This window comes from Bos javanicus, chromosome 8, assembly GCF_032452875.1.
Source record: "Bos javanicus breed banteng chromosome 8, ARS-OSU_banteng_1.0, whole genome shotgun sequence".
NCBI lineage: Eukaryota > Metazoa > Chordata > Mammalia > Artiodactyla > Bovidae > Bos > Bos javanicus.
Window position 1 is genome coordinate 5,033,507 of NC_083875.1, and position 18,278 is coordinate 5,051,784.

Below are 18,278 nucleotides of genomic sequence, written 5' to 3' on the forward strand. Positions count from 1 at the left end.
AACATACGTGTTGTGCACAACTAGGTCAAAGTCCTAAAACTGACCCCCTTGCTTTCCAAAATGCTGGGAAGACATGCTCTGTTTCCCACTGGAACCACTGCTCAGCTGCCATCTTTGTTCCTCCCATTGGTCTGTGACAGAGGATGAGATGGTTGGATGGCCTCATCAACTCAATGGACATGAGTTTGAGCAAAGTCTGAGAGATAGTGAAGAACAGGGAAGCCTGGGGTCCTGCAAAGAGTCGGACACAGCTTAGGCACTGAACTACGACAGTGGCCTTCAGGACATCATAGCTCACACAGAGGCCCACATTTCAGGCCAGGAATCCTTGAAAGATGCCTGAAAACCTCAGTGTCTCTAATGAGAAGAACCATCCTCCCCAACAGGATGGCCTTGGGCACCATCTCTGCCTCACAGAAGGTATCGCCCAGACAGCACTACATCTTCACATCAATGAGTCTGCTGCTGTGTCATCTTTATTTAGTCATTGGAGGATGTAATGAAAGTCCTTCTTGATCAGACCCCAGCCTAGAGGACTTCATGAACCAGTGGTTTGGATCACAGGAGCTCTTGCTGGAAGCACATTTTTATTATTTTGAGAATAATCTTGATCCAAATCTTCTCTTGCCTAGAGCTGTATTCCAATTATAAAATAAATATCAATCAGAAAAAAATGCATGAAGCTTTTTTTTTTATTGGTATTAAACCTCAAAATTGTTTTATTCCAATTTCTTTTATTTTTATTATATTCCTGTTTATTTTTCCATCTTTTCTTTCTTGTCATCCTCCTTTCAAAATTTATTCTTAATAAATTTTTTAAACTCACCATCATCCTTGTGTGTTAATTCCTCTGTTGTTGTTTTCCTGAACTTACCACTATAATGAACATTTTAAAAAATATATTTAGATAATAGTCACCTGATCTGGAAAGTCTGTCCTCTGATTTAACTACCATTTTTTAAAAAATATTAAGATCCATTTTTATTCTTTTCAAACTAGTGGAAGCTTTATAAACCATAAAGATGGACTGAAGGTGGATACTTTTTCATAAGTACAATAGTTGTCCTGTTTCAGACAAAGAAGTAAGACCTTTTATTTGCAAAGGTTCTTAGGGTAAACTTCCCTCACTGAAACTATTCATCTTTTGTTTTACCTAAATTGAAACTTTCAAAAGTGTTCTTTTATTTTTTCTGTGGATGTATTATTTCCAAAAATGAACTAAATGAAAATGATGTGTGAATATGAAATCATTTATTTTATATTATCTTGACTTTTGAGATTGTGAGGATAAGCTTCATCCCAAACATTTTATTTATTACCAAAATAAGCACCATAAAGAAAGAAGCAGCTTCAGCCAGGTACACAAAAATAATAGTTAAGGTGACATTAGAACACACTGAGTTTCACCAAAGCATAGAGCATGTTGTGACTACACTGTTGATTTGGTGATCATTTCAACTGTAAGCATAACCACACACCATATTTTAACAGAATTCTTGATGGGAGGCAGTATTTCATAGTCCTTGCTGCTGCTGCTGCTGCTGCTAAGTCACTTCAGTCATGTCTGACTCTGTGCGACCCCATAGACGACAGCCCACCAGGCTCCCCTATCCCTGGGATTCTCCAGGCAAGAACACTGGAGTGGGTTGCCATTTCCTTCTCCAATGCAGGAAAGTGAAAAGTGAAAGTGAAGTTGCTCAGTCGTGTCTGACTTTTAGCAACCCCATGGACTGCAGCCTACCAGGCTCCTCTGTCCATGGGATTTTCCAGGCAAAAGTACTGGAGTGGGGTGCCATTGCCATAGTCCTTAGCACCCCAATTTTGGTCTTAATAGAACTGGCCCAAGTCGTGGCTTGGCCACTGTAGTTCATTCAAGTTATTCTATTAATACTTTTAAGTGGCAGATACATGGAGTCAAAAGACTCTTGTAAAGAATGAAGTCTTAGACTCTTGTAAAAGTCAAAGACTCTTGTAAAGACTGAAGGATCTTCTATACATAGAGTGTCTTAGTACCTGGTACACAGTGAGCATTCAACAGATGCTTGCTAATACTGTCACCAGGCCATTAGGATGTACTTGATCAAAATGAGTGGAAATTGTACAAATCACACAAAAAAGTATTTTGTTTTAATACAAAATCAATAGCCCTACTGCCATCTACACTTTGGGCAAGTAAAAATGGCTAAGCATTTATGCTTAGGTGAAGTGGTGCACTAAATTATGAAAGGCTTTGGATAAAATAAAATTGGAAATGTAGGTGTTGTGTGTGACACAGGCTCTTATTTTAAAAACAGAAAAAAGGTTTTAAAATGTGTGTCCATCAGGTCACTAGCAATGCTTTTCTTTTCAGTAGATGGGGAGAATCAGTTATTGGAGTATTTTTGATTGCCTATGATGCATCTGGCTGTATTTACCAGCCATACAGAAGGAACTACCTCCTTTTTATGCTCTGAATACTTTCCTTTTCCACAGACATTCCCACTGGGCCTGGGAGATGGGCAGTTCTATGCATGGACAGATGGTTTGAGAAGAAAGGACTGGCATGACTATGGCAGCATGCAGAAAGAGGCTATGCGCTCAGGTATGGAGTTCAGTGTAAGCCAAGTGCTGCTTTGCTTTGTCACTTACAGCATCTCTCATTAGCCTTCCTTCTGAGCACAGGAAGGTAGGTTTCATGGCACCGTTGGTGGTCAATGATGGGCAGAACCAAAACAAGTTCAAATTTCAGAGAGGAAAAAAAGAAGAATCACATTTACAATAGGAGATGAACAAGAGGTCATTTGAGTTTTAGAAATCTGTCGTGTTGTATACTTCTGCATGTTTTTCAATCATTGCTGAGGGTATCTCGAATTGCTCTGTGAGTCTTAACTTGGCACAGACATATCTCGAGCTCAGTTCACTCATTGGGACTGTGGTGTATCTAACTGGCTGGGCCAAGGATGAAAGGAAGACCACAATTCTAAACACTGGCAGGTGGATCAGAGGAGCCAAGGACCTGAGGTTGATGATATTTGGGCAAGCTAACAGGCGGTTCAGTGGAATTCAGTAGGTTCATCTACACAGAGCACAGTTATAGTCTTGAGGTAGTGATAGAAGAAGCATTTTACATCTTAGAAAAAGCAAAGGGTAAAAGGAAGTCCTTCTATAAGAACTTAGGTTGTTGCCAACAAGAATTCAGAAGGGTGCACCAGTAGTAACCCAGGGATAATAACATGATAGAAGTCCATATTGTACTATTCAAAATAAGGAGCTCTGTTGCTGCATTGTTGTTTGCTGGTCTTTTCTTTGTCATGGTGAAGATATCACAGGAATAGAGAAGCTGTGGTTTGCTAAAAACATCTGCCTAGCAGTGAAACTGTGCATCCCAGGTCAGATAATTAGCAGAATCCTGGGAAGCTGCAGGCTGAGATTCTTCTGGCCAATCTTCCTCAGAACTCTCCAGCCAGGAAGACAAAGGTGAGGGCATTCACATGGTCATGAGGCTCTTCAGCGCTGCAAATGTTCTTAGCTCTGGGTCAGGGGTGCCTGACCTAATGAGAGTCTTCCATTTTCTTCTTTCATTCCTTTTCCCTTAGTAAGGCTGTCACCTAACCCCTGCTTGCCCCAAGAACGTTCCCTGTGTTCAGAGCATCAGCCTCTTCCAGATTACATCATCCCTCCAGCCTTGCTTGGCCAAAACTCTACGCAGGGTCATGAAAGTGAGCTCTTTAGCAGTATTCTCACTTTCCTAGTTCCCTCATCTTCTCCCTCTGTTTGCTTGATCAGCCCTCCCTTCAGCCAGCCCTCTGTTCCTCTTTTTAACCACTGGAGAGCTGATCCCATAATTTAACAGGAAATTCATCATCGTTATCCTCATCAACTTAAAAGGTACTGAATAGATGTTTTGTGCTGGGTGCTTTACATACGTATTTTGTTTAAACTTCAGAGTGACTCTGATAAGTATTGTAATCTCCAATTCTTTAAAAGAGAAAAGGAAAGAAAAAGAACTGAGTTCTTAAGAGCTCATGAAATCTTATCCAAAGTCAAATGGCTAACCAGATGCAGAGCACGATTAAGTCAGGTCTTCTTATGCTCCATTACACCCTGCTATCAGACACCTAGTAACAAAATCTGGGCAAAATGAAGTCATGACAGGACACGTATGAGAGAGAGACACATCTGGCTCTTATTCTAGCTTTTTTTGCATAAGTGGCAAGTCAGTTTGTCTTTCTGATATTTTACTTTGCCGAATTGCTATTACGACTGTAGATTATATATTTATATTTAAATAATTGGCCTATTATTTATACATGTTATAAACTCTACCAATGATAACTGTAATAGTCCATCTAAATTATTTTCACTTGATTTGGTGTGCCTGTCTTATGCTTGTGCCAATATATTTTGGATACAAAATGGAATACTTCATATTTATTTCTGTATAATACTACCCTTTCTGCCTACTTGAAAACATACCTTTAATTGTTACATCCTTAGTGGGGCAAAAGAAATTGACCTATAAGGAAAATTGGTACTATAGCAAGTTTCCTAAAGTAGATATGTCTTGTGCAATTAAAAAGCTTTTAAGTAGTAGTATGTGTATGAGTCACTGGAGGATATATGAAAAGCACAATAGACTGTAATTCATTTTTTAAATATTGTAAAATATAAATAAAAGGAGTATGCACACACAGACATACATGCCAGTACAAAGTCAAAATCAACACCTCCGTCCTTAATAAACAGGCCAAGTAATATGGTTATCAGTGCTATTCTGTCTCCTCCAAACCTTGAAATCCATGTTCCCACTTACTTTCCTCTATAATTTCTTACATCTAAACTAATGCTGTTACATTCTGCCTGTGTTTGGACTTTAAAAATTGAAGCATAGTGTATGATTTTCTTCTTTCATTCAGAATTGTTTCTGAGACCCATCCTTCTGCATGTGTGCAATTCTAGTTGATTCATTATTACTGCTGTTTCATTTTCTACAACAGTTTCCACTTTGTAAACATTTTGAGAGTTCTTGGGTTTTGGTTATGTGCTCTAAGTATCCTTGCTCATGGTTATGGGATAAAGGCAATATTTTCTTAGGGTACATATTTAATAGTAGAATTGCATGTCCAAGGAATACACATTTCAATTTTACTATGTAGTACATGACAAACTGTTTCCCAAAGTTGATATACCTATTTTACTCCAGTAATGGATGGAATTCCCATTGCTCTGCATCCTGTCAACACTTAATGTTGCCTGATTTTTCATTTCTTCTGTCGTGGTGGTATGAAATAGGTACTCACTGTCACATGAATTTGCATTTTACTAATTTTAATGTAGTTGATCTCTTATTTATGCTTATGAACCGTATATGCCTACTTTTGGGTAAAATTCCTATTCCTTCCTATTTCCAATTTTTTAATTTATTTTTTCTTATTGATCCACAGAGTAATCTTATTTTGAATAATATCTTTTCCTGGTTTTATACGGTGAAAATATCTTATCCCAGAATTGTAAAATTTTTTTAATGTCTGTCTATATTGTTTAATGAATAGGAGTTCTTAATTTTGTTGTTGTCAAATTTGCAAATCATTTGTAAAGGATAGGTTTAATTGATGTTCCATACTGTCTTTTTAAGCTTGAGAATTTTACCTTTTACATGGTCTGAAATGCAGCTCATCTTCATTTTTATATCATGTGAGGTAGGGACCCAATATTTATTTAGTTTTGCCTAGTTAGCTATCCAATCAACAACACCATTTCCTAGAAAATGTATTTTTCTCCACATAGACCATAAGTGTTGACTCTGTTATTAAAAGATTCCATATTTGTGTGTTATCTTTCTGGCTTCTCAATTCTGCCCCATGAGTAAAAATCTTTAAACTAATAACATAATGTTTCATGTATGAATCTGTTATGTCTGTTCAGTCGCTTAGTCGTGTCCAACTCTGCCACCCCATGGACTGCAGTACACCAGGCTTCCCTGTCCATCACCAACTCCCAGCGCTTGCTCAGACCCATGTCCATTGAGTCAGTGATGCCATCCAACCATCTCATCCTCTATCATCCATTTTTCCTTCTGCCTTCACTCTTTCCCAGAATTAGGGTCCTTTCTAAAGAGTCAGCTCTTTGCATCAGGTGGCCAAAGCTGAATACTATATCTTTATAGCAGTTGTTGAAATCTGACAAAGTTCATCCTGCTTTCTTTTCTTCCTTGAGAATGTGTTGCCATTCTTAACGTAAAACTTTTCTTTCAAATTTTACTTTCAAATTTCTTTAAAATTTTATTCAGCTTCTCAGACTATATGTACACATACACAGATATACACAAAATATTGGAAGTTTACAACTGTGTTAAGTATATTGATAAATTAGGGAGTAATTTGCAATTTTCAATATTAAATTATTCATTCTGTGGTTTATATTTCTTGGTGCTTGTCATCTTTATGGGTATGTTTATAATTTGATTGTCAGACATTTTCAGTGGTTTTCCTAGAAAATTAACATTATATGGGTGTTGAGCATGATATTAATCTTATCAAGATTCTGAACTATTTGTTGCTGATATAGAGAAAGTTTAATTATTTTTTAATATGGACTCATTTTAGAAAACTTTCTAAACTCTTCTGTGGGTTATAATCATTTACCAATAAGTGATTTTGGATTCTCAATGTAGATATTCATAATGCCTGTACGTAGTGACAGTGTGCAAAATGTTTTTCCATCCTGTACCTCATAATTTTAGTTATTTTTACTGTTTCTGCATTTGCCAGAAGCTCGAGTATCATATTGTCTAATGGATATTGATACCTAGTTTTGACTTATGATTCTGACAATAGCAAATTAGATACTTGTGTTAGGATTTTATCTACTTGATGAAAATGTACCATACCCTGTTAACTAAGTCATCTGGGTATGGCTTTCTGAGACTTTTACTTTTTTACATCTTAATGAATGTTGATTTTAATCAAAATGTTTTGTTTGGTTGTATCTATTGGATTAAAATGCATTTTCTCCTTTGTTTTTTTTTTTTTTTTTTACTTTACAATATTATATTGGTTTTGCCATACATCAACATGCATCTGCCACGGGTGTACACGTGTTCCCCATCCTGAACCCCCCTCCCGCCTCCCTCCCCAATACCATCCCTCCAGATCGTCCCAGTGCACCAGCCCCAAGCCTCCTGTATCGAACCTGGACTGGCGATTCATTTCATATATGATATTATACATGTTTCAATGCCATTCTCCCAAATCATCCCCCCCTCCCTCTTCCACACAGTCCAAAAGACTGTACTATATATCTGTGTCTCTTTTGCTGTCTCGTATACAGAGTTATTGTTACCATCTTTCTAAATTCCATATATATGCGTTAGTATACTGTATTGGTGTTTTTCTTTCTGGCTTACTTCACTCTGTATAATAGGCTCCAGTTTCATCCACCTCATGAGAACTGATTCAAATGTATTCTTTTTAAAGGCTGAGTAATACTCGATTGTGTATATGTACCACAGCTTTCTTATCTATTCATCTGCTGATGGATATCTAGGTTGCTTCCATGTCCTGGCTATTATAAGCAGTGCTGCGATGAACATTGGGGTACACATGTCTCTTTCAGTTCTGGTTTCCTCGGTGTGTATGCCCAGCAGTGGGATTGCTGGATCATAAAGCAGTTCTATTTCCAGTTTTTTAAGGAATCTCCACACTGTTCTCCATAGTGGCTGTACTAGTTTGCATTCCCACCAACAGTGTAAGAGGGTTCCCTTTTCTCCACATCCTCTCCAGCATTTATTGCTTGTAGACTTTTGGATCACAGCCATTCTGACTGGCATGAAATGGTACCTCATTGTGGTTTTGATTTGCATTTCTCTGGTAATGAGTGATGTTGAGCATCTTTTCATGTGTTTGTTAGCTATCTGTATGTCTTCTTTGGAGAAATGTCTATTTAGTTCTTTGGCCCATTTTTTGATTGGGTCATTTATTTTTCTGGAATTGAGCTGCAGGAGTTGCTTATCTATTGATTTCTTTCTATTGATTTGTGATAGCAAACTTTGAATTTATGGACTAAATCTGTCTTTTTATGTATTACTAGATTTGGTTTGCTAATATTTTAGTGATTTTGTATGTCTATTTCTGAGTGAATATTGGCCATGAATTTTTCTTTCTCATAGAATCCTTGTCAAGTTTTGGTAACAATGTAATGATAACTTTGTAAAATGACTTGAGTAATGATTCTCATTTCACTAAACTTTTTAGTTTATTGTCATATGTTAGAATTATTTATTTATAGTTATGATAGTCTTGTGGGTGAAGATTATTTGAACGTGGACTTTTCTTGGAGAAAAGATTTTTCACAGTGGGGTTAAAATTTTCATATTTATTGACACATTTATTCATAACATTCCCTTAGAGATTTTATAATGTCTGTTGTACTTCAATTCATGGTGCTTTTACTTTGAAATATCATTTATTTGTTTTTCTGTCAGTTTTTCTTTATCTGTTACACTAAGAAATTGTTGATTTATTAATCATGAATAATGAAATAATATTTTCATCTTATCTATGGTATGTTTTTCATTAATTTATAGTCATATTGGTATTTCTTCTTTCATTTGACTTTTACTACATTTTTCCATATTAAAAAGTTAGATTCTTATCTCCTTAATTTCAGCCTTCTTCTATTGTAGAATAAGAATTTAGGACTCTAAAATTTCCCTCCAAACACACTTTAAGTACATTACATTGATCTGTGGTTTAATGTTTTATATTTATTATGTTTTAATTATACTACATTTTAGTTATATTTTCTTTTTTTTTTTTTATTGTTCCAATTTTATTTTATTTTTAAACTTTACATAATTGTATTAGTTTTGCCAAATATCAAAATGAATCCGCCACAGGTATACATGTGTTCCCCATCCCGAACCCTCCTCCCTCCTCCCTCCCCATACCATCCCTCTGGGCCGTCCCAGTGCACCAGCCCCAAGCATCCAGCATCATGCATCGAACCTGGACTGGCAACTCGTTTCCTACATGATATTTTACATGTTTCATTGCCATTCTCCCACATCTTCCCACCCTCTCCCTCTCCCACAGAGTCCATAAGACTGTTCTATACATCAGTGTCTCTTTTGCTGTCTCGTACACCGGGTTATTGTTACCATCTTTCTAAATTCCATATATATGCGTTAGTATACTGTATTTATGTTTTTCCTTCTGGCTTACTTCACTCTGTATAATAGGCTCCAGTTTCATCCACCTCATTAGAACGGATTCAAATGTATTCTTTTTAATGGCTGAGTAATACTCCATTGTGTATATGTACAACAGCTTTCTTATCCATTCATCTGCTGATGGACATCTAGATTGCTTCCACGTCTTGGCTATTATAAACAGTGCTGCGATGAACATTGGGGTACACGTGTCTCTTTCCCTTCTGGTTTCCTCAGTGTGTATGCCCAGCAGTGGGGTTGCTGGATCATAAGGCAGTTCTATTTCCAGTTTTTTAAGGAATCTCCACACTGTTCTCCATAGTGGCTGTACTAGTTTGCATTCCCACCAACAGTGTAAGAGGGTTCCCTTTTCTCCACACCCTCTCCAGCATTTATTATTTGTAGACTTTTGGATCGCAGCCATTCTGACTGGTGTGAAATGGTACCTCATAGTGGTTTTGATTTGCATTTCTCTGATAATGAGTGATGTTGAGCATCTTTTCATGTGTTTGTTAGCCATCTGTATGTCTTTTTTGGAGAAATGTCTATTTAGTTCTTTGGCCCATTTTTTGATTGGGTCGTTTATTTTTCTGGAGTTGAGCTGTAGGAGTTGCTTGTATATTTTTGAGATTAGTTGTTTGTCAGTTGCTTCATTTGCTATTATTTTCTCCCATTCTGAAGGCTGTCTTTTCACTTTGCTAATAGTTTCCTTTGATGTGCAGAAGCTTTTAAGGTTAATTAGGTCCCATTTGCTCATTTTTGCTTTTATTTCCAATATTCTGGGAGGTGGGTCATAGAGGATCCTGCTGTGATGTATGTCGGAGAGTGTTTTGCCTATGTTCTCCTCTAGGAGTTTTATAGTTTCTGGTCTTATGTTTAGATCTTTAATCCATTTTGAGTTTATTTTTGTGTATGGTGTTAGAAAGTGGTCCAGTTTCATTCTTTTACAAGTGGTTGACCAGATTTCCCAGCACCACTTGTTAAAGAGATTGTCTTTAATCCATTGTATATTCTTGCCTCCTTTGTCGAAGATAAGGTGTCCATATGTGCGTGGATTTATCTCTGGGCTTTCTATTTTATTCCATTGATCAATATTTCTGTCTTTGTGCCAGTACCATACTGTCTTGATAACTGTGGCTTTGTAGTAGAGCCTGAAGTCAGGTAAGTTGATTCCTCCAGTTCCATTCTTCTTTCTCAAGATCGCTTTGGCTATTCGAGGTTTTTTGTATTTCCATACAAATTGTGAAATTATTTGTTCTAGCTCTGTGAAGAATACTGTTGGTAGCTTGATAGGGATTGCGTTGAATCTATAAATTGCTTTGGGTAGTATACTCATTTTCACTATATTGATTCTTCCAATCCATGAACATGGTATATTTCTCCATCTATTAGTGTCCTCTTTGATTTCTTTCACCAGTGTTTTATAGTTTTCTATATATAGGTCTTTAGTTTCTTTAGGTAGATATATTCCTAAGTATTTTATTCTTTCTGTTGCAATGGTGAATGGAATTGTTTCCTTAATTTCTCTTTCTGTTTTCTCATTATTAGTATATAGGAATGCAAGGGATTTCTGTGTGTTGATTTTATATCCTGCAACTTTACTGTAGTCATTGATTATTTCTAGTAATTTTCTGGTGGACTCTTTAGGGTTTTCTATGTAGAGGATCATGTCATCTGCAAATAGTGAGAGTTTTACTTCTTCTTTTCCAATTTGGATTCCTTTTATTTCTTTTTCTGCTCTGATTGCTGTGGCCAAAACTTCCAAAACTATGTTGAATAGTAATGGTGAAAGTGGGCACCCTTGTCTTGTTCCTGACTTTAGAGGAAATGCTTTCAATTTTTCACTATTGAGGATAATGTTTGCTGTGGGTTTGTCATATATAGCTTTTATTATGTTGAGGTATGTTCCTTCTATTCCTGCTTTCTGGAGAGTTTTTATCATAAATGGATGTTGAATTTTGTCAAAGGCTTTCTCTGCATCTATTGAGATAATCATATGGTTTTTATTTTTCAATTTGTTAATGTGGTGTATTACATTGATTGATTTGCGGATATTGAAGAATCCTTGCATCCCTGGGATAAAGCCCACTTGATCATGGTGTATGATCTTTTTAATGTGTTGTTGGATTCTGATTGCTAGAATTTTGTTAAGGATTTTTGCATCTATGTTCATCAGTGATATTGGCCTGTAGTTTTCTTTTTTTGTGGGATCTTTGTCAGGTTTTGGTATTAGGGTGATGGTGGCCTCATAGAATGAGTTTGGAAGTTTACCTTCCTCTGCAATTTTCTGGAAGAGTTTGAGTAGGATAGGTGTGAGCTCTTCTCTAAATTTTTGGTAGAATTCAGCTGTGAAGCCGTCTGGACCGGGGCTTTTGTTTGCTGGAAGATTTTTGATTACAGTTTCAATTTCCATGCTTGTGATGGGTCTGTTAAGATTTTCTATTTCTTCCTGGTCCAATTTTGGAAAGTTGTACTTTTCTAAGAATTTGTCCATTTCTTCCACGTTGTCCATTTTATTGGCATATAATTGTTGATAGTAGTCTCTTATGATCCTTTGTATTTCTGTGTTGTCTGTTGTGATCTCTCCATTTTCGTTTCTAATTTTGTTGATTTGATTTTTCTCCCTTTGTTTCTTGATGAGTCTGGCTAATGGTTTGTCAATTTTATTTATCCTTTCAAAGAACCAGCTTTTGGTTTTGTTGATTTTTGCTATGGTCTCTTTTGTTTCTTTTGCATTTATTTCTGCTCTAATTTTTAAGATTTCTTTCCTTCTACTAACCCTGGGGTTCTTCATTTCTTCCTTTTCTAGTTGCTTTAGGTGTAGAGTTAGGTTATTTATTTGACTTTTTTCTTGTTTCTTGAGGTGTGCCTGTATTGCTATGAACTTTCCCCTTAGGACTGCTTTTACCGTGTCCCACAGGTTTTGGGTTGTTGTGTTTTCATTTTCATTCGTTTCTATGCAAATTTTGATTTCTTTTTTGATTTCTTCTGTGATTTGTTGGTTATTCAGCAGCGTGTTGTTCAGCCTCCATATGTTGGAATTTTTAATAGTTTTTCTCCTGTAATTGAGATCTAATCTTACTGCATTGTGGTCAGAAAAAATGCTTGGAATGATTTCTATTTTTTTGAATTTACCAAGGCTAGCTTTATGGCCCAGGATGTGATCTATCCTGGAGAAGGTTCCATGTGCGCTTGAGAAAAAGGTGAAATTCATTGTTTTGGGATGAAATGACCTATAGATATCAATTAGGTCTAATTGGTCTATTGTATCGTTTAAAGTTTGTGTTTCCTTGTTAATTTTCTGTTTAGTTGATCTATCCATAGGTGTAAGTGGGGTATTAAAGTCTCCCACTATTATTGTGTTATTGTTAATTTCTCCTTTCATACTTGTTAGCATTTGTCTTACGTACTGTGGTGCTCCCGTGTTGGGTGCATATATGTTTATAATTGTTATATCTTCTTCTTGGATTGATCCTTTGATCATTATGTAGTGACCTTCTTTGTCTCTTTTCACCGCCTTTGTTTTAAAGTCTATTTTATCTGATATGAGTATTGCTACTCCTGCTTTCTTTTGGTCCCTATTTGCATGGAAAATCTTTTTCCAGCCCTTCACTTTCAGTCTGTATGTGTCCCCTGTTTTGAGGTGGGTCTCTTGTAGACAACATATGTAGGGGTCTTGTTTTTGTATCCATTCAGCCAGTCTTTGTCTTTTGGTTGGGGCATTCAACCCATTTACATTTAAGGTAATTACTGATAAGTATGTTCCCGTTGCCATTTACTTTATTGTTTTGGGTTCGAGTTTATACACCGTTTTTGTGTTTCCTGTCTAGAGAATGTCCTTTAGTATTTGTTGGAGAGCTGGTTTGGTGGTGCAGAATTCTCTCAGCTTTTGCTTGTCTGAAAAGCTTTTGATTTCTCCTTCATACTTGAATGAGATCCTTGCTGGGTACAATAATCTGGGCTGTAGGTTATTTTCTTTCATCATTTTAAGTATGTCTTGCCATTCCCTCCTGGCTTGAAGAGTTTCTATTGAAAGATCAGCTGTTATCCTTATGGGAATTCCCTTGTGTGTTATTTGTTGTTTTTCCCTTGCTGCTTTTAATATTTGTTCTTTGTGTTTGATCTTTGTTAATTTGATTAATATATGTCTTGGGGTGTTTCTCCTTGGGTTTATCCTGTTTGGTACTCTCTGGGTTTCTTGTACTTGGGTGATTATTTCCTTCCCCATTTTAGGGAAGTTTTCCACTATTATCTCCTCAAGTATTTTCTCATGGTCTTTCTTTTTGTCTTCTTCTTCTGGAACCCCTATGATTCGAATGTTGTAGCGTTTAATATTGTCCTGGAGGTCTCTGAGATTGTCCTCATTTCTTTTAATTCGTTTTTCTTTTATCCTCTCTGATTCATTTATTTCTACCATTCTATCTTCTAATTCACTAATCCTGTCTTCTGCCTCTGTTATTCTACTATTTGTTGCCTCCAGAGTGTTTTTAATTTCACTTATTGCATTATTCATTATATATTGACTCTTTTTTATTTCTTCTAGGTCCTTGTTAAACCTTTCTTGCATCTTCTCAATCCTTGTCTCCAGGCTATTTATCTGTGATTCCATTTTAGTTTCAAGATTTTGGATCAATTTCACTATCATTATTCGGAATTCTTTATCAGGTAGATTCCCTATCTCTTCCTCTTTTGTTTGGTTTGGTGGGCATTTATCCTGTTCCTTTATCTGCTGAGTATTCCTCTGTCTCTTCATCTTGTTTAAATTGCTGAGTTTGGGGTGTCCTTTCTGTATTCTGGCAGTTTGTGGAGTTCTCTTTATTATGGCGTTTCCTCACTGTGTGTGGGTTTGTACAGGTGGCTTGTCAAGGTTTCCTGGTTAGGGAAGCTTGTGTCGGTGTTCTGGTGGGTGGAGCTGTATTTCTTCTCTCTGGAGTGCAATGAAATGTCCAGTAATGACTTATGAGATGTCTATAGTTTTGGGGTGACTTTGGGCAGCCTGTATCTTGAAGCTCAGGACTGTGTTCCTTTGTTGCTGGAGAATTTGCTTGGTATGTCTTGCCCTGGAACTTATTGGCCCTTGTGTGGTGCTTGGTTTCAGTGTCGGTATGGAGGCATTTGATGAGCTCCTGTCAATGAATGTTCCTTGGAGTCAGGAGTTCCCTGGAGTCAGGGTTTGGACTTAAGTCTCCTGCTTCCGATTATCGGTCTTATTTTTACAGTAGTTTCAAAACTTCTCCTTCTATACAGCACCATTGATAAAACATCTACATTAAAGATGATAAGTTTCTCTACAGTGAGGGTCACTCAGAGAGGTTCACAGGGTTACATGGAGAAGAGAAGAGGGAGGAGGGAGTTAGAGGTGACCCAAATGAGATGAGGTGAATCAATAGTGGAGAGAGTGGGCTAGCCAGTAGTCACTTCCTTATGTGCACTCCACAACTGGACCACTCAGAGATGTTCACGGGGTTATACAGAGAAGAGAAGAAGGAGGAAGGTAACAAAGGTGGCCAGAAGGATAAAAGGGGGGAATGAAAAGGAGGGAGACAGATCCAGCCAGTAATCAGTTCCCTAAGTGTTCTCCACCATCTGGAACACTCAGAAATTCACAGAGTTGGGTAGAGTAGAGAGGGGTTAGGGAGGAGACACAGGCGACCTGGTGGAGAAAAAGGAGGGTCCAAAGGGAGAGAGAGCAGTCAAGCCAGTAATCTCACTCCCTAGTGAAAAATGGGTCCTGAAGATTGGGTCCTTAAAGGTACAAAATTGGTAACAAATACATAAAAGCAAAAATTAAAAATCTAGAGTAGAGTTTGGAATTTCAAAAATACGATGTTAAAGAAAAGAAGAAGGAAAAGAAAGAGAGAAAGAACGAACAAACAAAAACAAACAAGGTCGCGAAAATTATAAAGAAAGTACAGGTACAAAATTGATAACTAATACCAGAAAGCGAAAATTAAAAATCTATAGTAGAGTTTGGAATTTCAAAAATACGATGTTAAAGAAAAGAAGAAGGAAAAGAAAGAGAGAAAGAACGAACAAACAAAAACAAACAAGGTCGCGAAAATTATAAAGAAAGTACAGGTACAAAATTGATAACTAATACCAGAGAGCGAAAATTAAAAATCTAGAGTATAGTTTGGAATTTCAAAAATACGATGTTAAAGAAAAGAAGAAGGAAAAGAAAGAGAGAAAAAATGAACAAACAAAAACAAACAAGGTCGCGAAAATTATAAAGAAAGTACAGGTACAAAATTGATAACTAATACCAGAAAGCAAACATTAAAAATCTAGAGTAGAGTTTGGAATTTCAAAAATACAATGTTAAAAAAAAAAGAAGAAGAAAAATAAAGAGAGAAAACAAACAAACAAATACGAACAATGTCACAAAAATTATAAAGAAAATACAGGTACAAAATTGATATCAAATACCAAAAAGCATAAATTGAAAATCTAGAGTAAAGTTTGGAATTTCAGATATACAATGTTATATAAAAGAAGAAGAGAAAGAAACAGAGAAGAAGAAGAAAAAAAAAAAATCACAGAAATTATATAAAAAAAAACTATAGGTACAAAATTGATAACATATACCAAAAAGCGAAAATTAAAAATCTAGAGTAGAGTTTGGAATTTCAAAAATACAATGTTAAAGAAAAGCAGAAAAAAACAAAAACCAACAACAACAACAAAAAAACAACAAGGTCAAAAAATTATAAAATATATACATATGAAGTTTGCTGAAGAAGAAAAAAATAGGGTCTTTTTTTTTTTTTTTGCAAAGTAATAGGTTATAAAAGTGAAAATTAAAGGAACAATAGAGGACTTAAAATTTTATTTTTTTAATTAAAAAAAAAAGAAAGAATGATCGTAAAAATAATAAAAATATATCTAGGACTTTTTTGTTTCTTTTTTTGTGGGTGTTGTGGGTTCAGTTCATTTTTGGCTAGTTCCTTGGTCTGATTTATATTTCTCAAGATCTATAGGCCCCTTCCTATGTAGTCCGTAGTAACCACAGGGTTTTGATCTATTGCCTGTAGCTTCCAAGGCGTTTCCCTCTGTTATATCTTCTTCTGTTTGCTAGTCTCTTCAGTATCTGGTTTCCGCCCTGACTCAAAGGGCATGGTGGAGGACACTTTTTTTTTTTTTTTTTAGGCTTACTTGTTCAGTCGCGCTGTGGGGAGGGAGGGAGGGAGGGTGCAAACAAATAACACTGGCGTGGGCTCGCAGTGCCTCAGCCACCCTGGGTCTGCCCCCGCTCACGGCGCGTGTAGCCTCCCTGTCCACACTGCTCGGACTCTAGGTTGTTCCGCCGGGAACAATCCGAGGCTGGCCCTGGGCTGCATGCACCTCCCAGGTCCAAGCCGCTCAGGTTCAGGCACTCGGGTAGTCCTCAGAGGCGCAGACTCAGTTGGGCCTGCGTTTTGTACTCTTCCCAGGTCCGAGCGCCAATTTGCTCTTCCCAGGCGAGCGCCAATGCTGCGACTTATCGCCTCCCCGCCACTCGGTTATCTGGATGTAAAACCGGCGCACCTTCTCAGGCAGATGTTGACCGTCCAGACCCCCAAGAAGTTTTAGTTAGCAAAGAAGCCTGCTTACAATTTTATAGATAATGTCTCTCTGGGGCTGCGATTGCCCCCTTCCGGCTCTGGCTGCCTGTCACCGGAGGGGGAAGATCTGCAGCCGGCTATCTCTGTTCAGTCCTTTGTTCCGTGCTCGGGCCTGGCGGTCTTAGGTTAGGGTTGGCTTTTCGCGTGGTAGGTATCCCACAGTCTGGTTTGCTAGCCCAAATTATTTCGCTCAGATAGCGCTCAGGGTATTCAGGCCAGATTCTTACTCTCAGCGATGCAGCCCACGCCGCGCCTCCCTGCCCAGCCCCGATTCGCTAATGGCGGATGCAGGCGTCTGCGCTGCTTCTCTGCTGGGGGAGTTACCGTAGGGCTCGCAATCTGCGAGTTTTAAATTGTTTATTTATTTTTTCTCCCTGTTATGTTGCCCTCTGTGCTTCCAAAGCTCGGCACAGATTCGGCAGTGAGAAGGTTTCCTGATGTTTGGAAACTTCTCTCTTTTTAAGATTCCCTTCCCGGGACGGAACTCCGTCCCTCCCTCTTTTGTCTCTTTTTTTTTGTTTTTAATATTTTTTCCTACCTCCTTTCGAAGAGTTGGGTTGCTTTTCTGGGTGCCTGATGTCCTCTGCCGGCATTCAGAAGTTGTTTTGTGGAATTTACTCGACGTTTAAATGCTCTTTTGATGAATTTGTGGGGGAGAAAGTGTTCTCCCCGTCCTACTCCTCCGCCATCTTGGCTCCTCCCCTAGTTATATTTTCAAATGTATGTCCTATTTAATAAACACTGAAATTACCTTAAAAATACAAACACCCATAAGCTGCTTCCTGGTGGGACCTCAGCGATCTTTATTAAAATATATTCATAAAGTGCTGGGTGTGTGCTCAGTTGCGCTCAGTAGCTCAGTCGTGTCCCGCTCTGTGCAACTCTGGACTGTAGCCCTTCAGGCTCCTCTGTCCATGGGATTCTCCAGGCAAGAACACTGGAGTGGGTTGCCACTTCCTCCTCCAGGGGATCTTCCTGTCCTAGGGATTGAACTTGCATCTCCTGCATTGATGGCAGACTCTTTACCACTAGCACCACCTGCTTTTTGCAGATATTTTTGTTAGGGTTTTTACTGATGTTGTTGGTTTATGTTTTGTTTTGTTTTGTTTTGGCAATTGTATCTTTATGGCATATTTGATAATTTTTTAATAACAGGTATTTTAAGTACTAATTTCTATAAAAGTAGGTGGAATTTAGAAGGTAAAGTAGTAGCTGAGTTATAAGGAAATGGTGAAAATGCTTTCTCCCACCTTTGAGAAAATGGAGTTTTCTTCTTATTAAATTAATTTTTTTTGGAGTATAGTTGCTTTGCAATGTTGTGTTTCTGCTGTACAGCAAAGTGAACCAGTCATCAGTATTCATATACCCCCTCTTTTTTTTTTTTTTTAATTTCCTCCCCATTTAGGTCACCACAGAGCAAGGGGTAGAGTTTCATGTGCTATATAATACGTTCTCATTATTTATCTATTTTATACATATTAATAGCATCA

The 18,278-nt window shown here is 37.4% G+C and overlaps 1 protein-coding gene across 1 annotated transcript in view; it reads left to right on the forward strand.

The window, feature by feature from the left end:
- Nucleotides 1-2,472: 2,472 nt before the first annotated feature.
- Nucleotides 2,473-18,278, forward strand: part of LOC133252390 (polypeptide N-acetylgalactosaminyltransferase-like 6) — a 166,757-nt gene continuing 150,951 nt past the window's right edge. Inside the window, exon 1 of the mRNA XM_061424935.1 lies at nt 2,473-2,581. Coding sequence (XP_061280919.1) covers nt 2,557-2,581 — 25 coding nt within the window. The 5' untranslated portion in view covers nt 2,473-2,556. The remainder of the gene's footprint in view (nt 2,582-18,278) is intronic.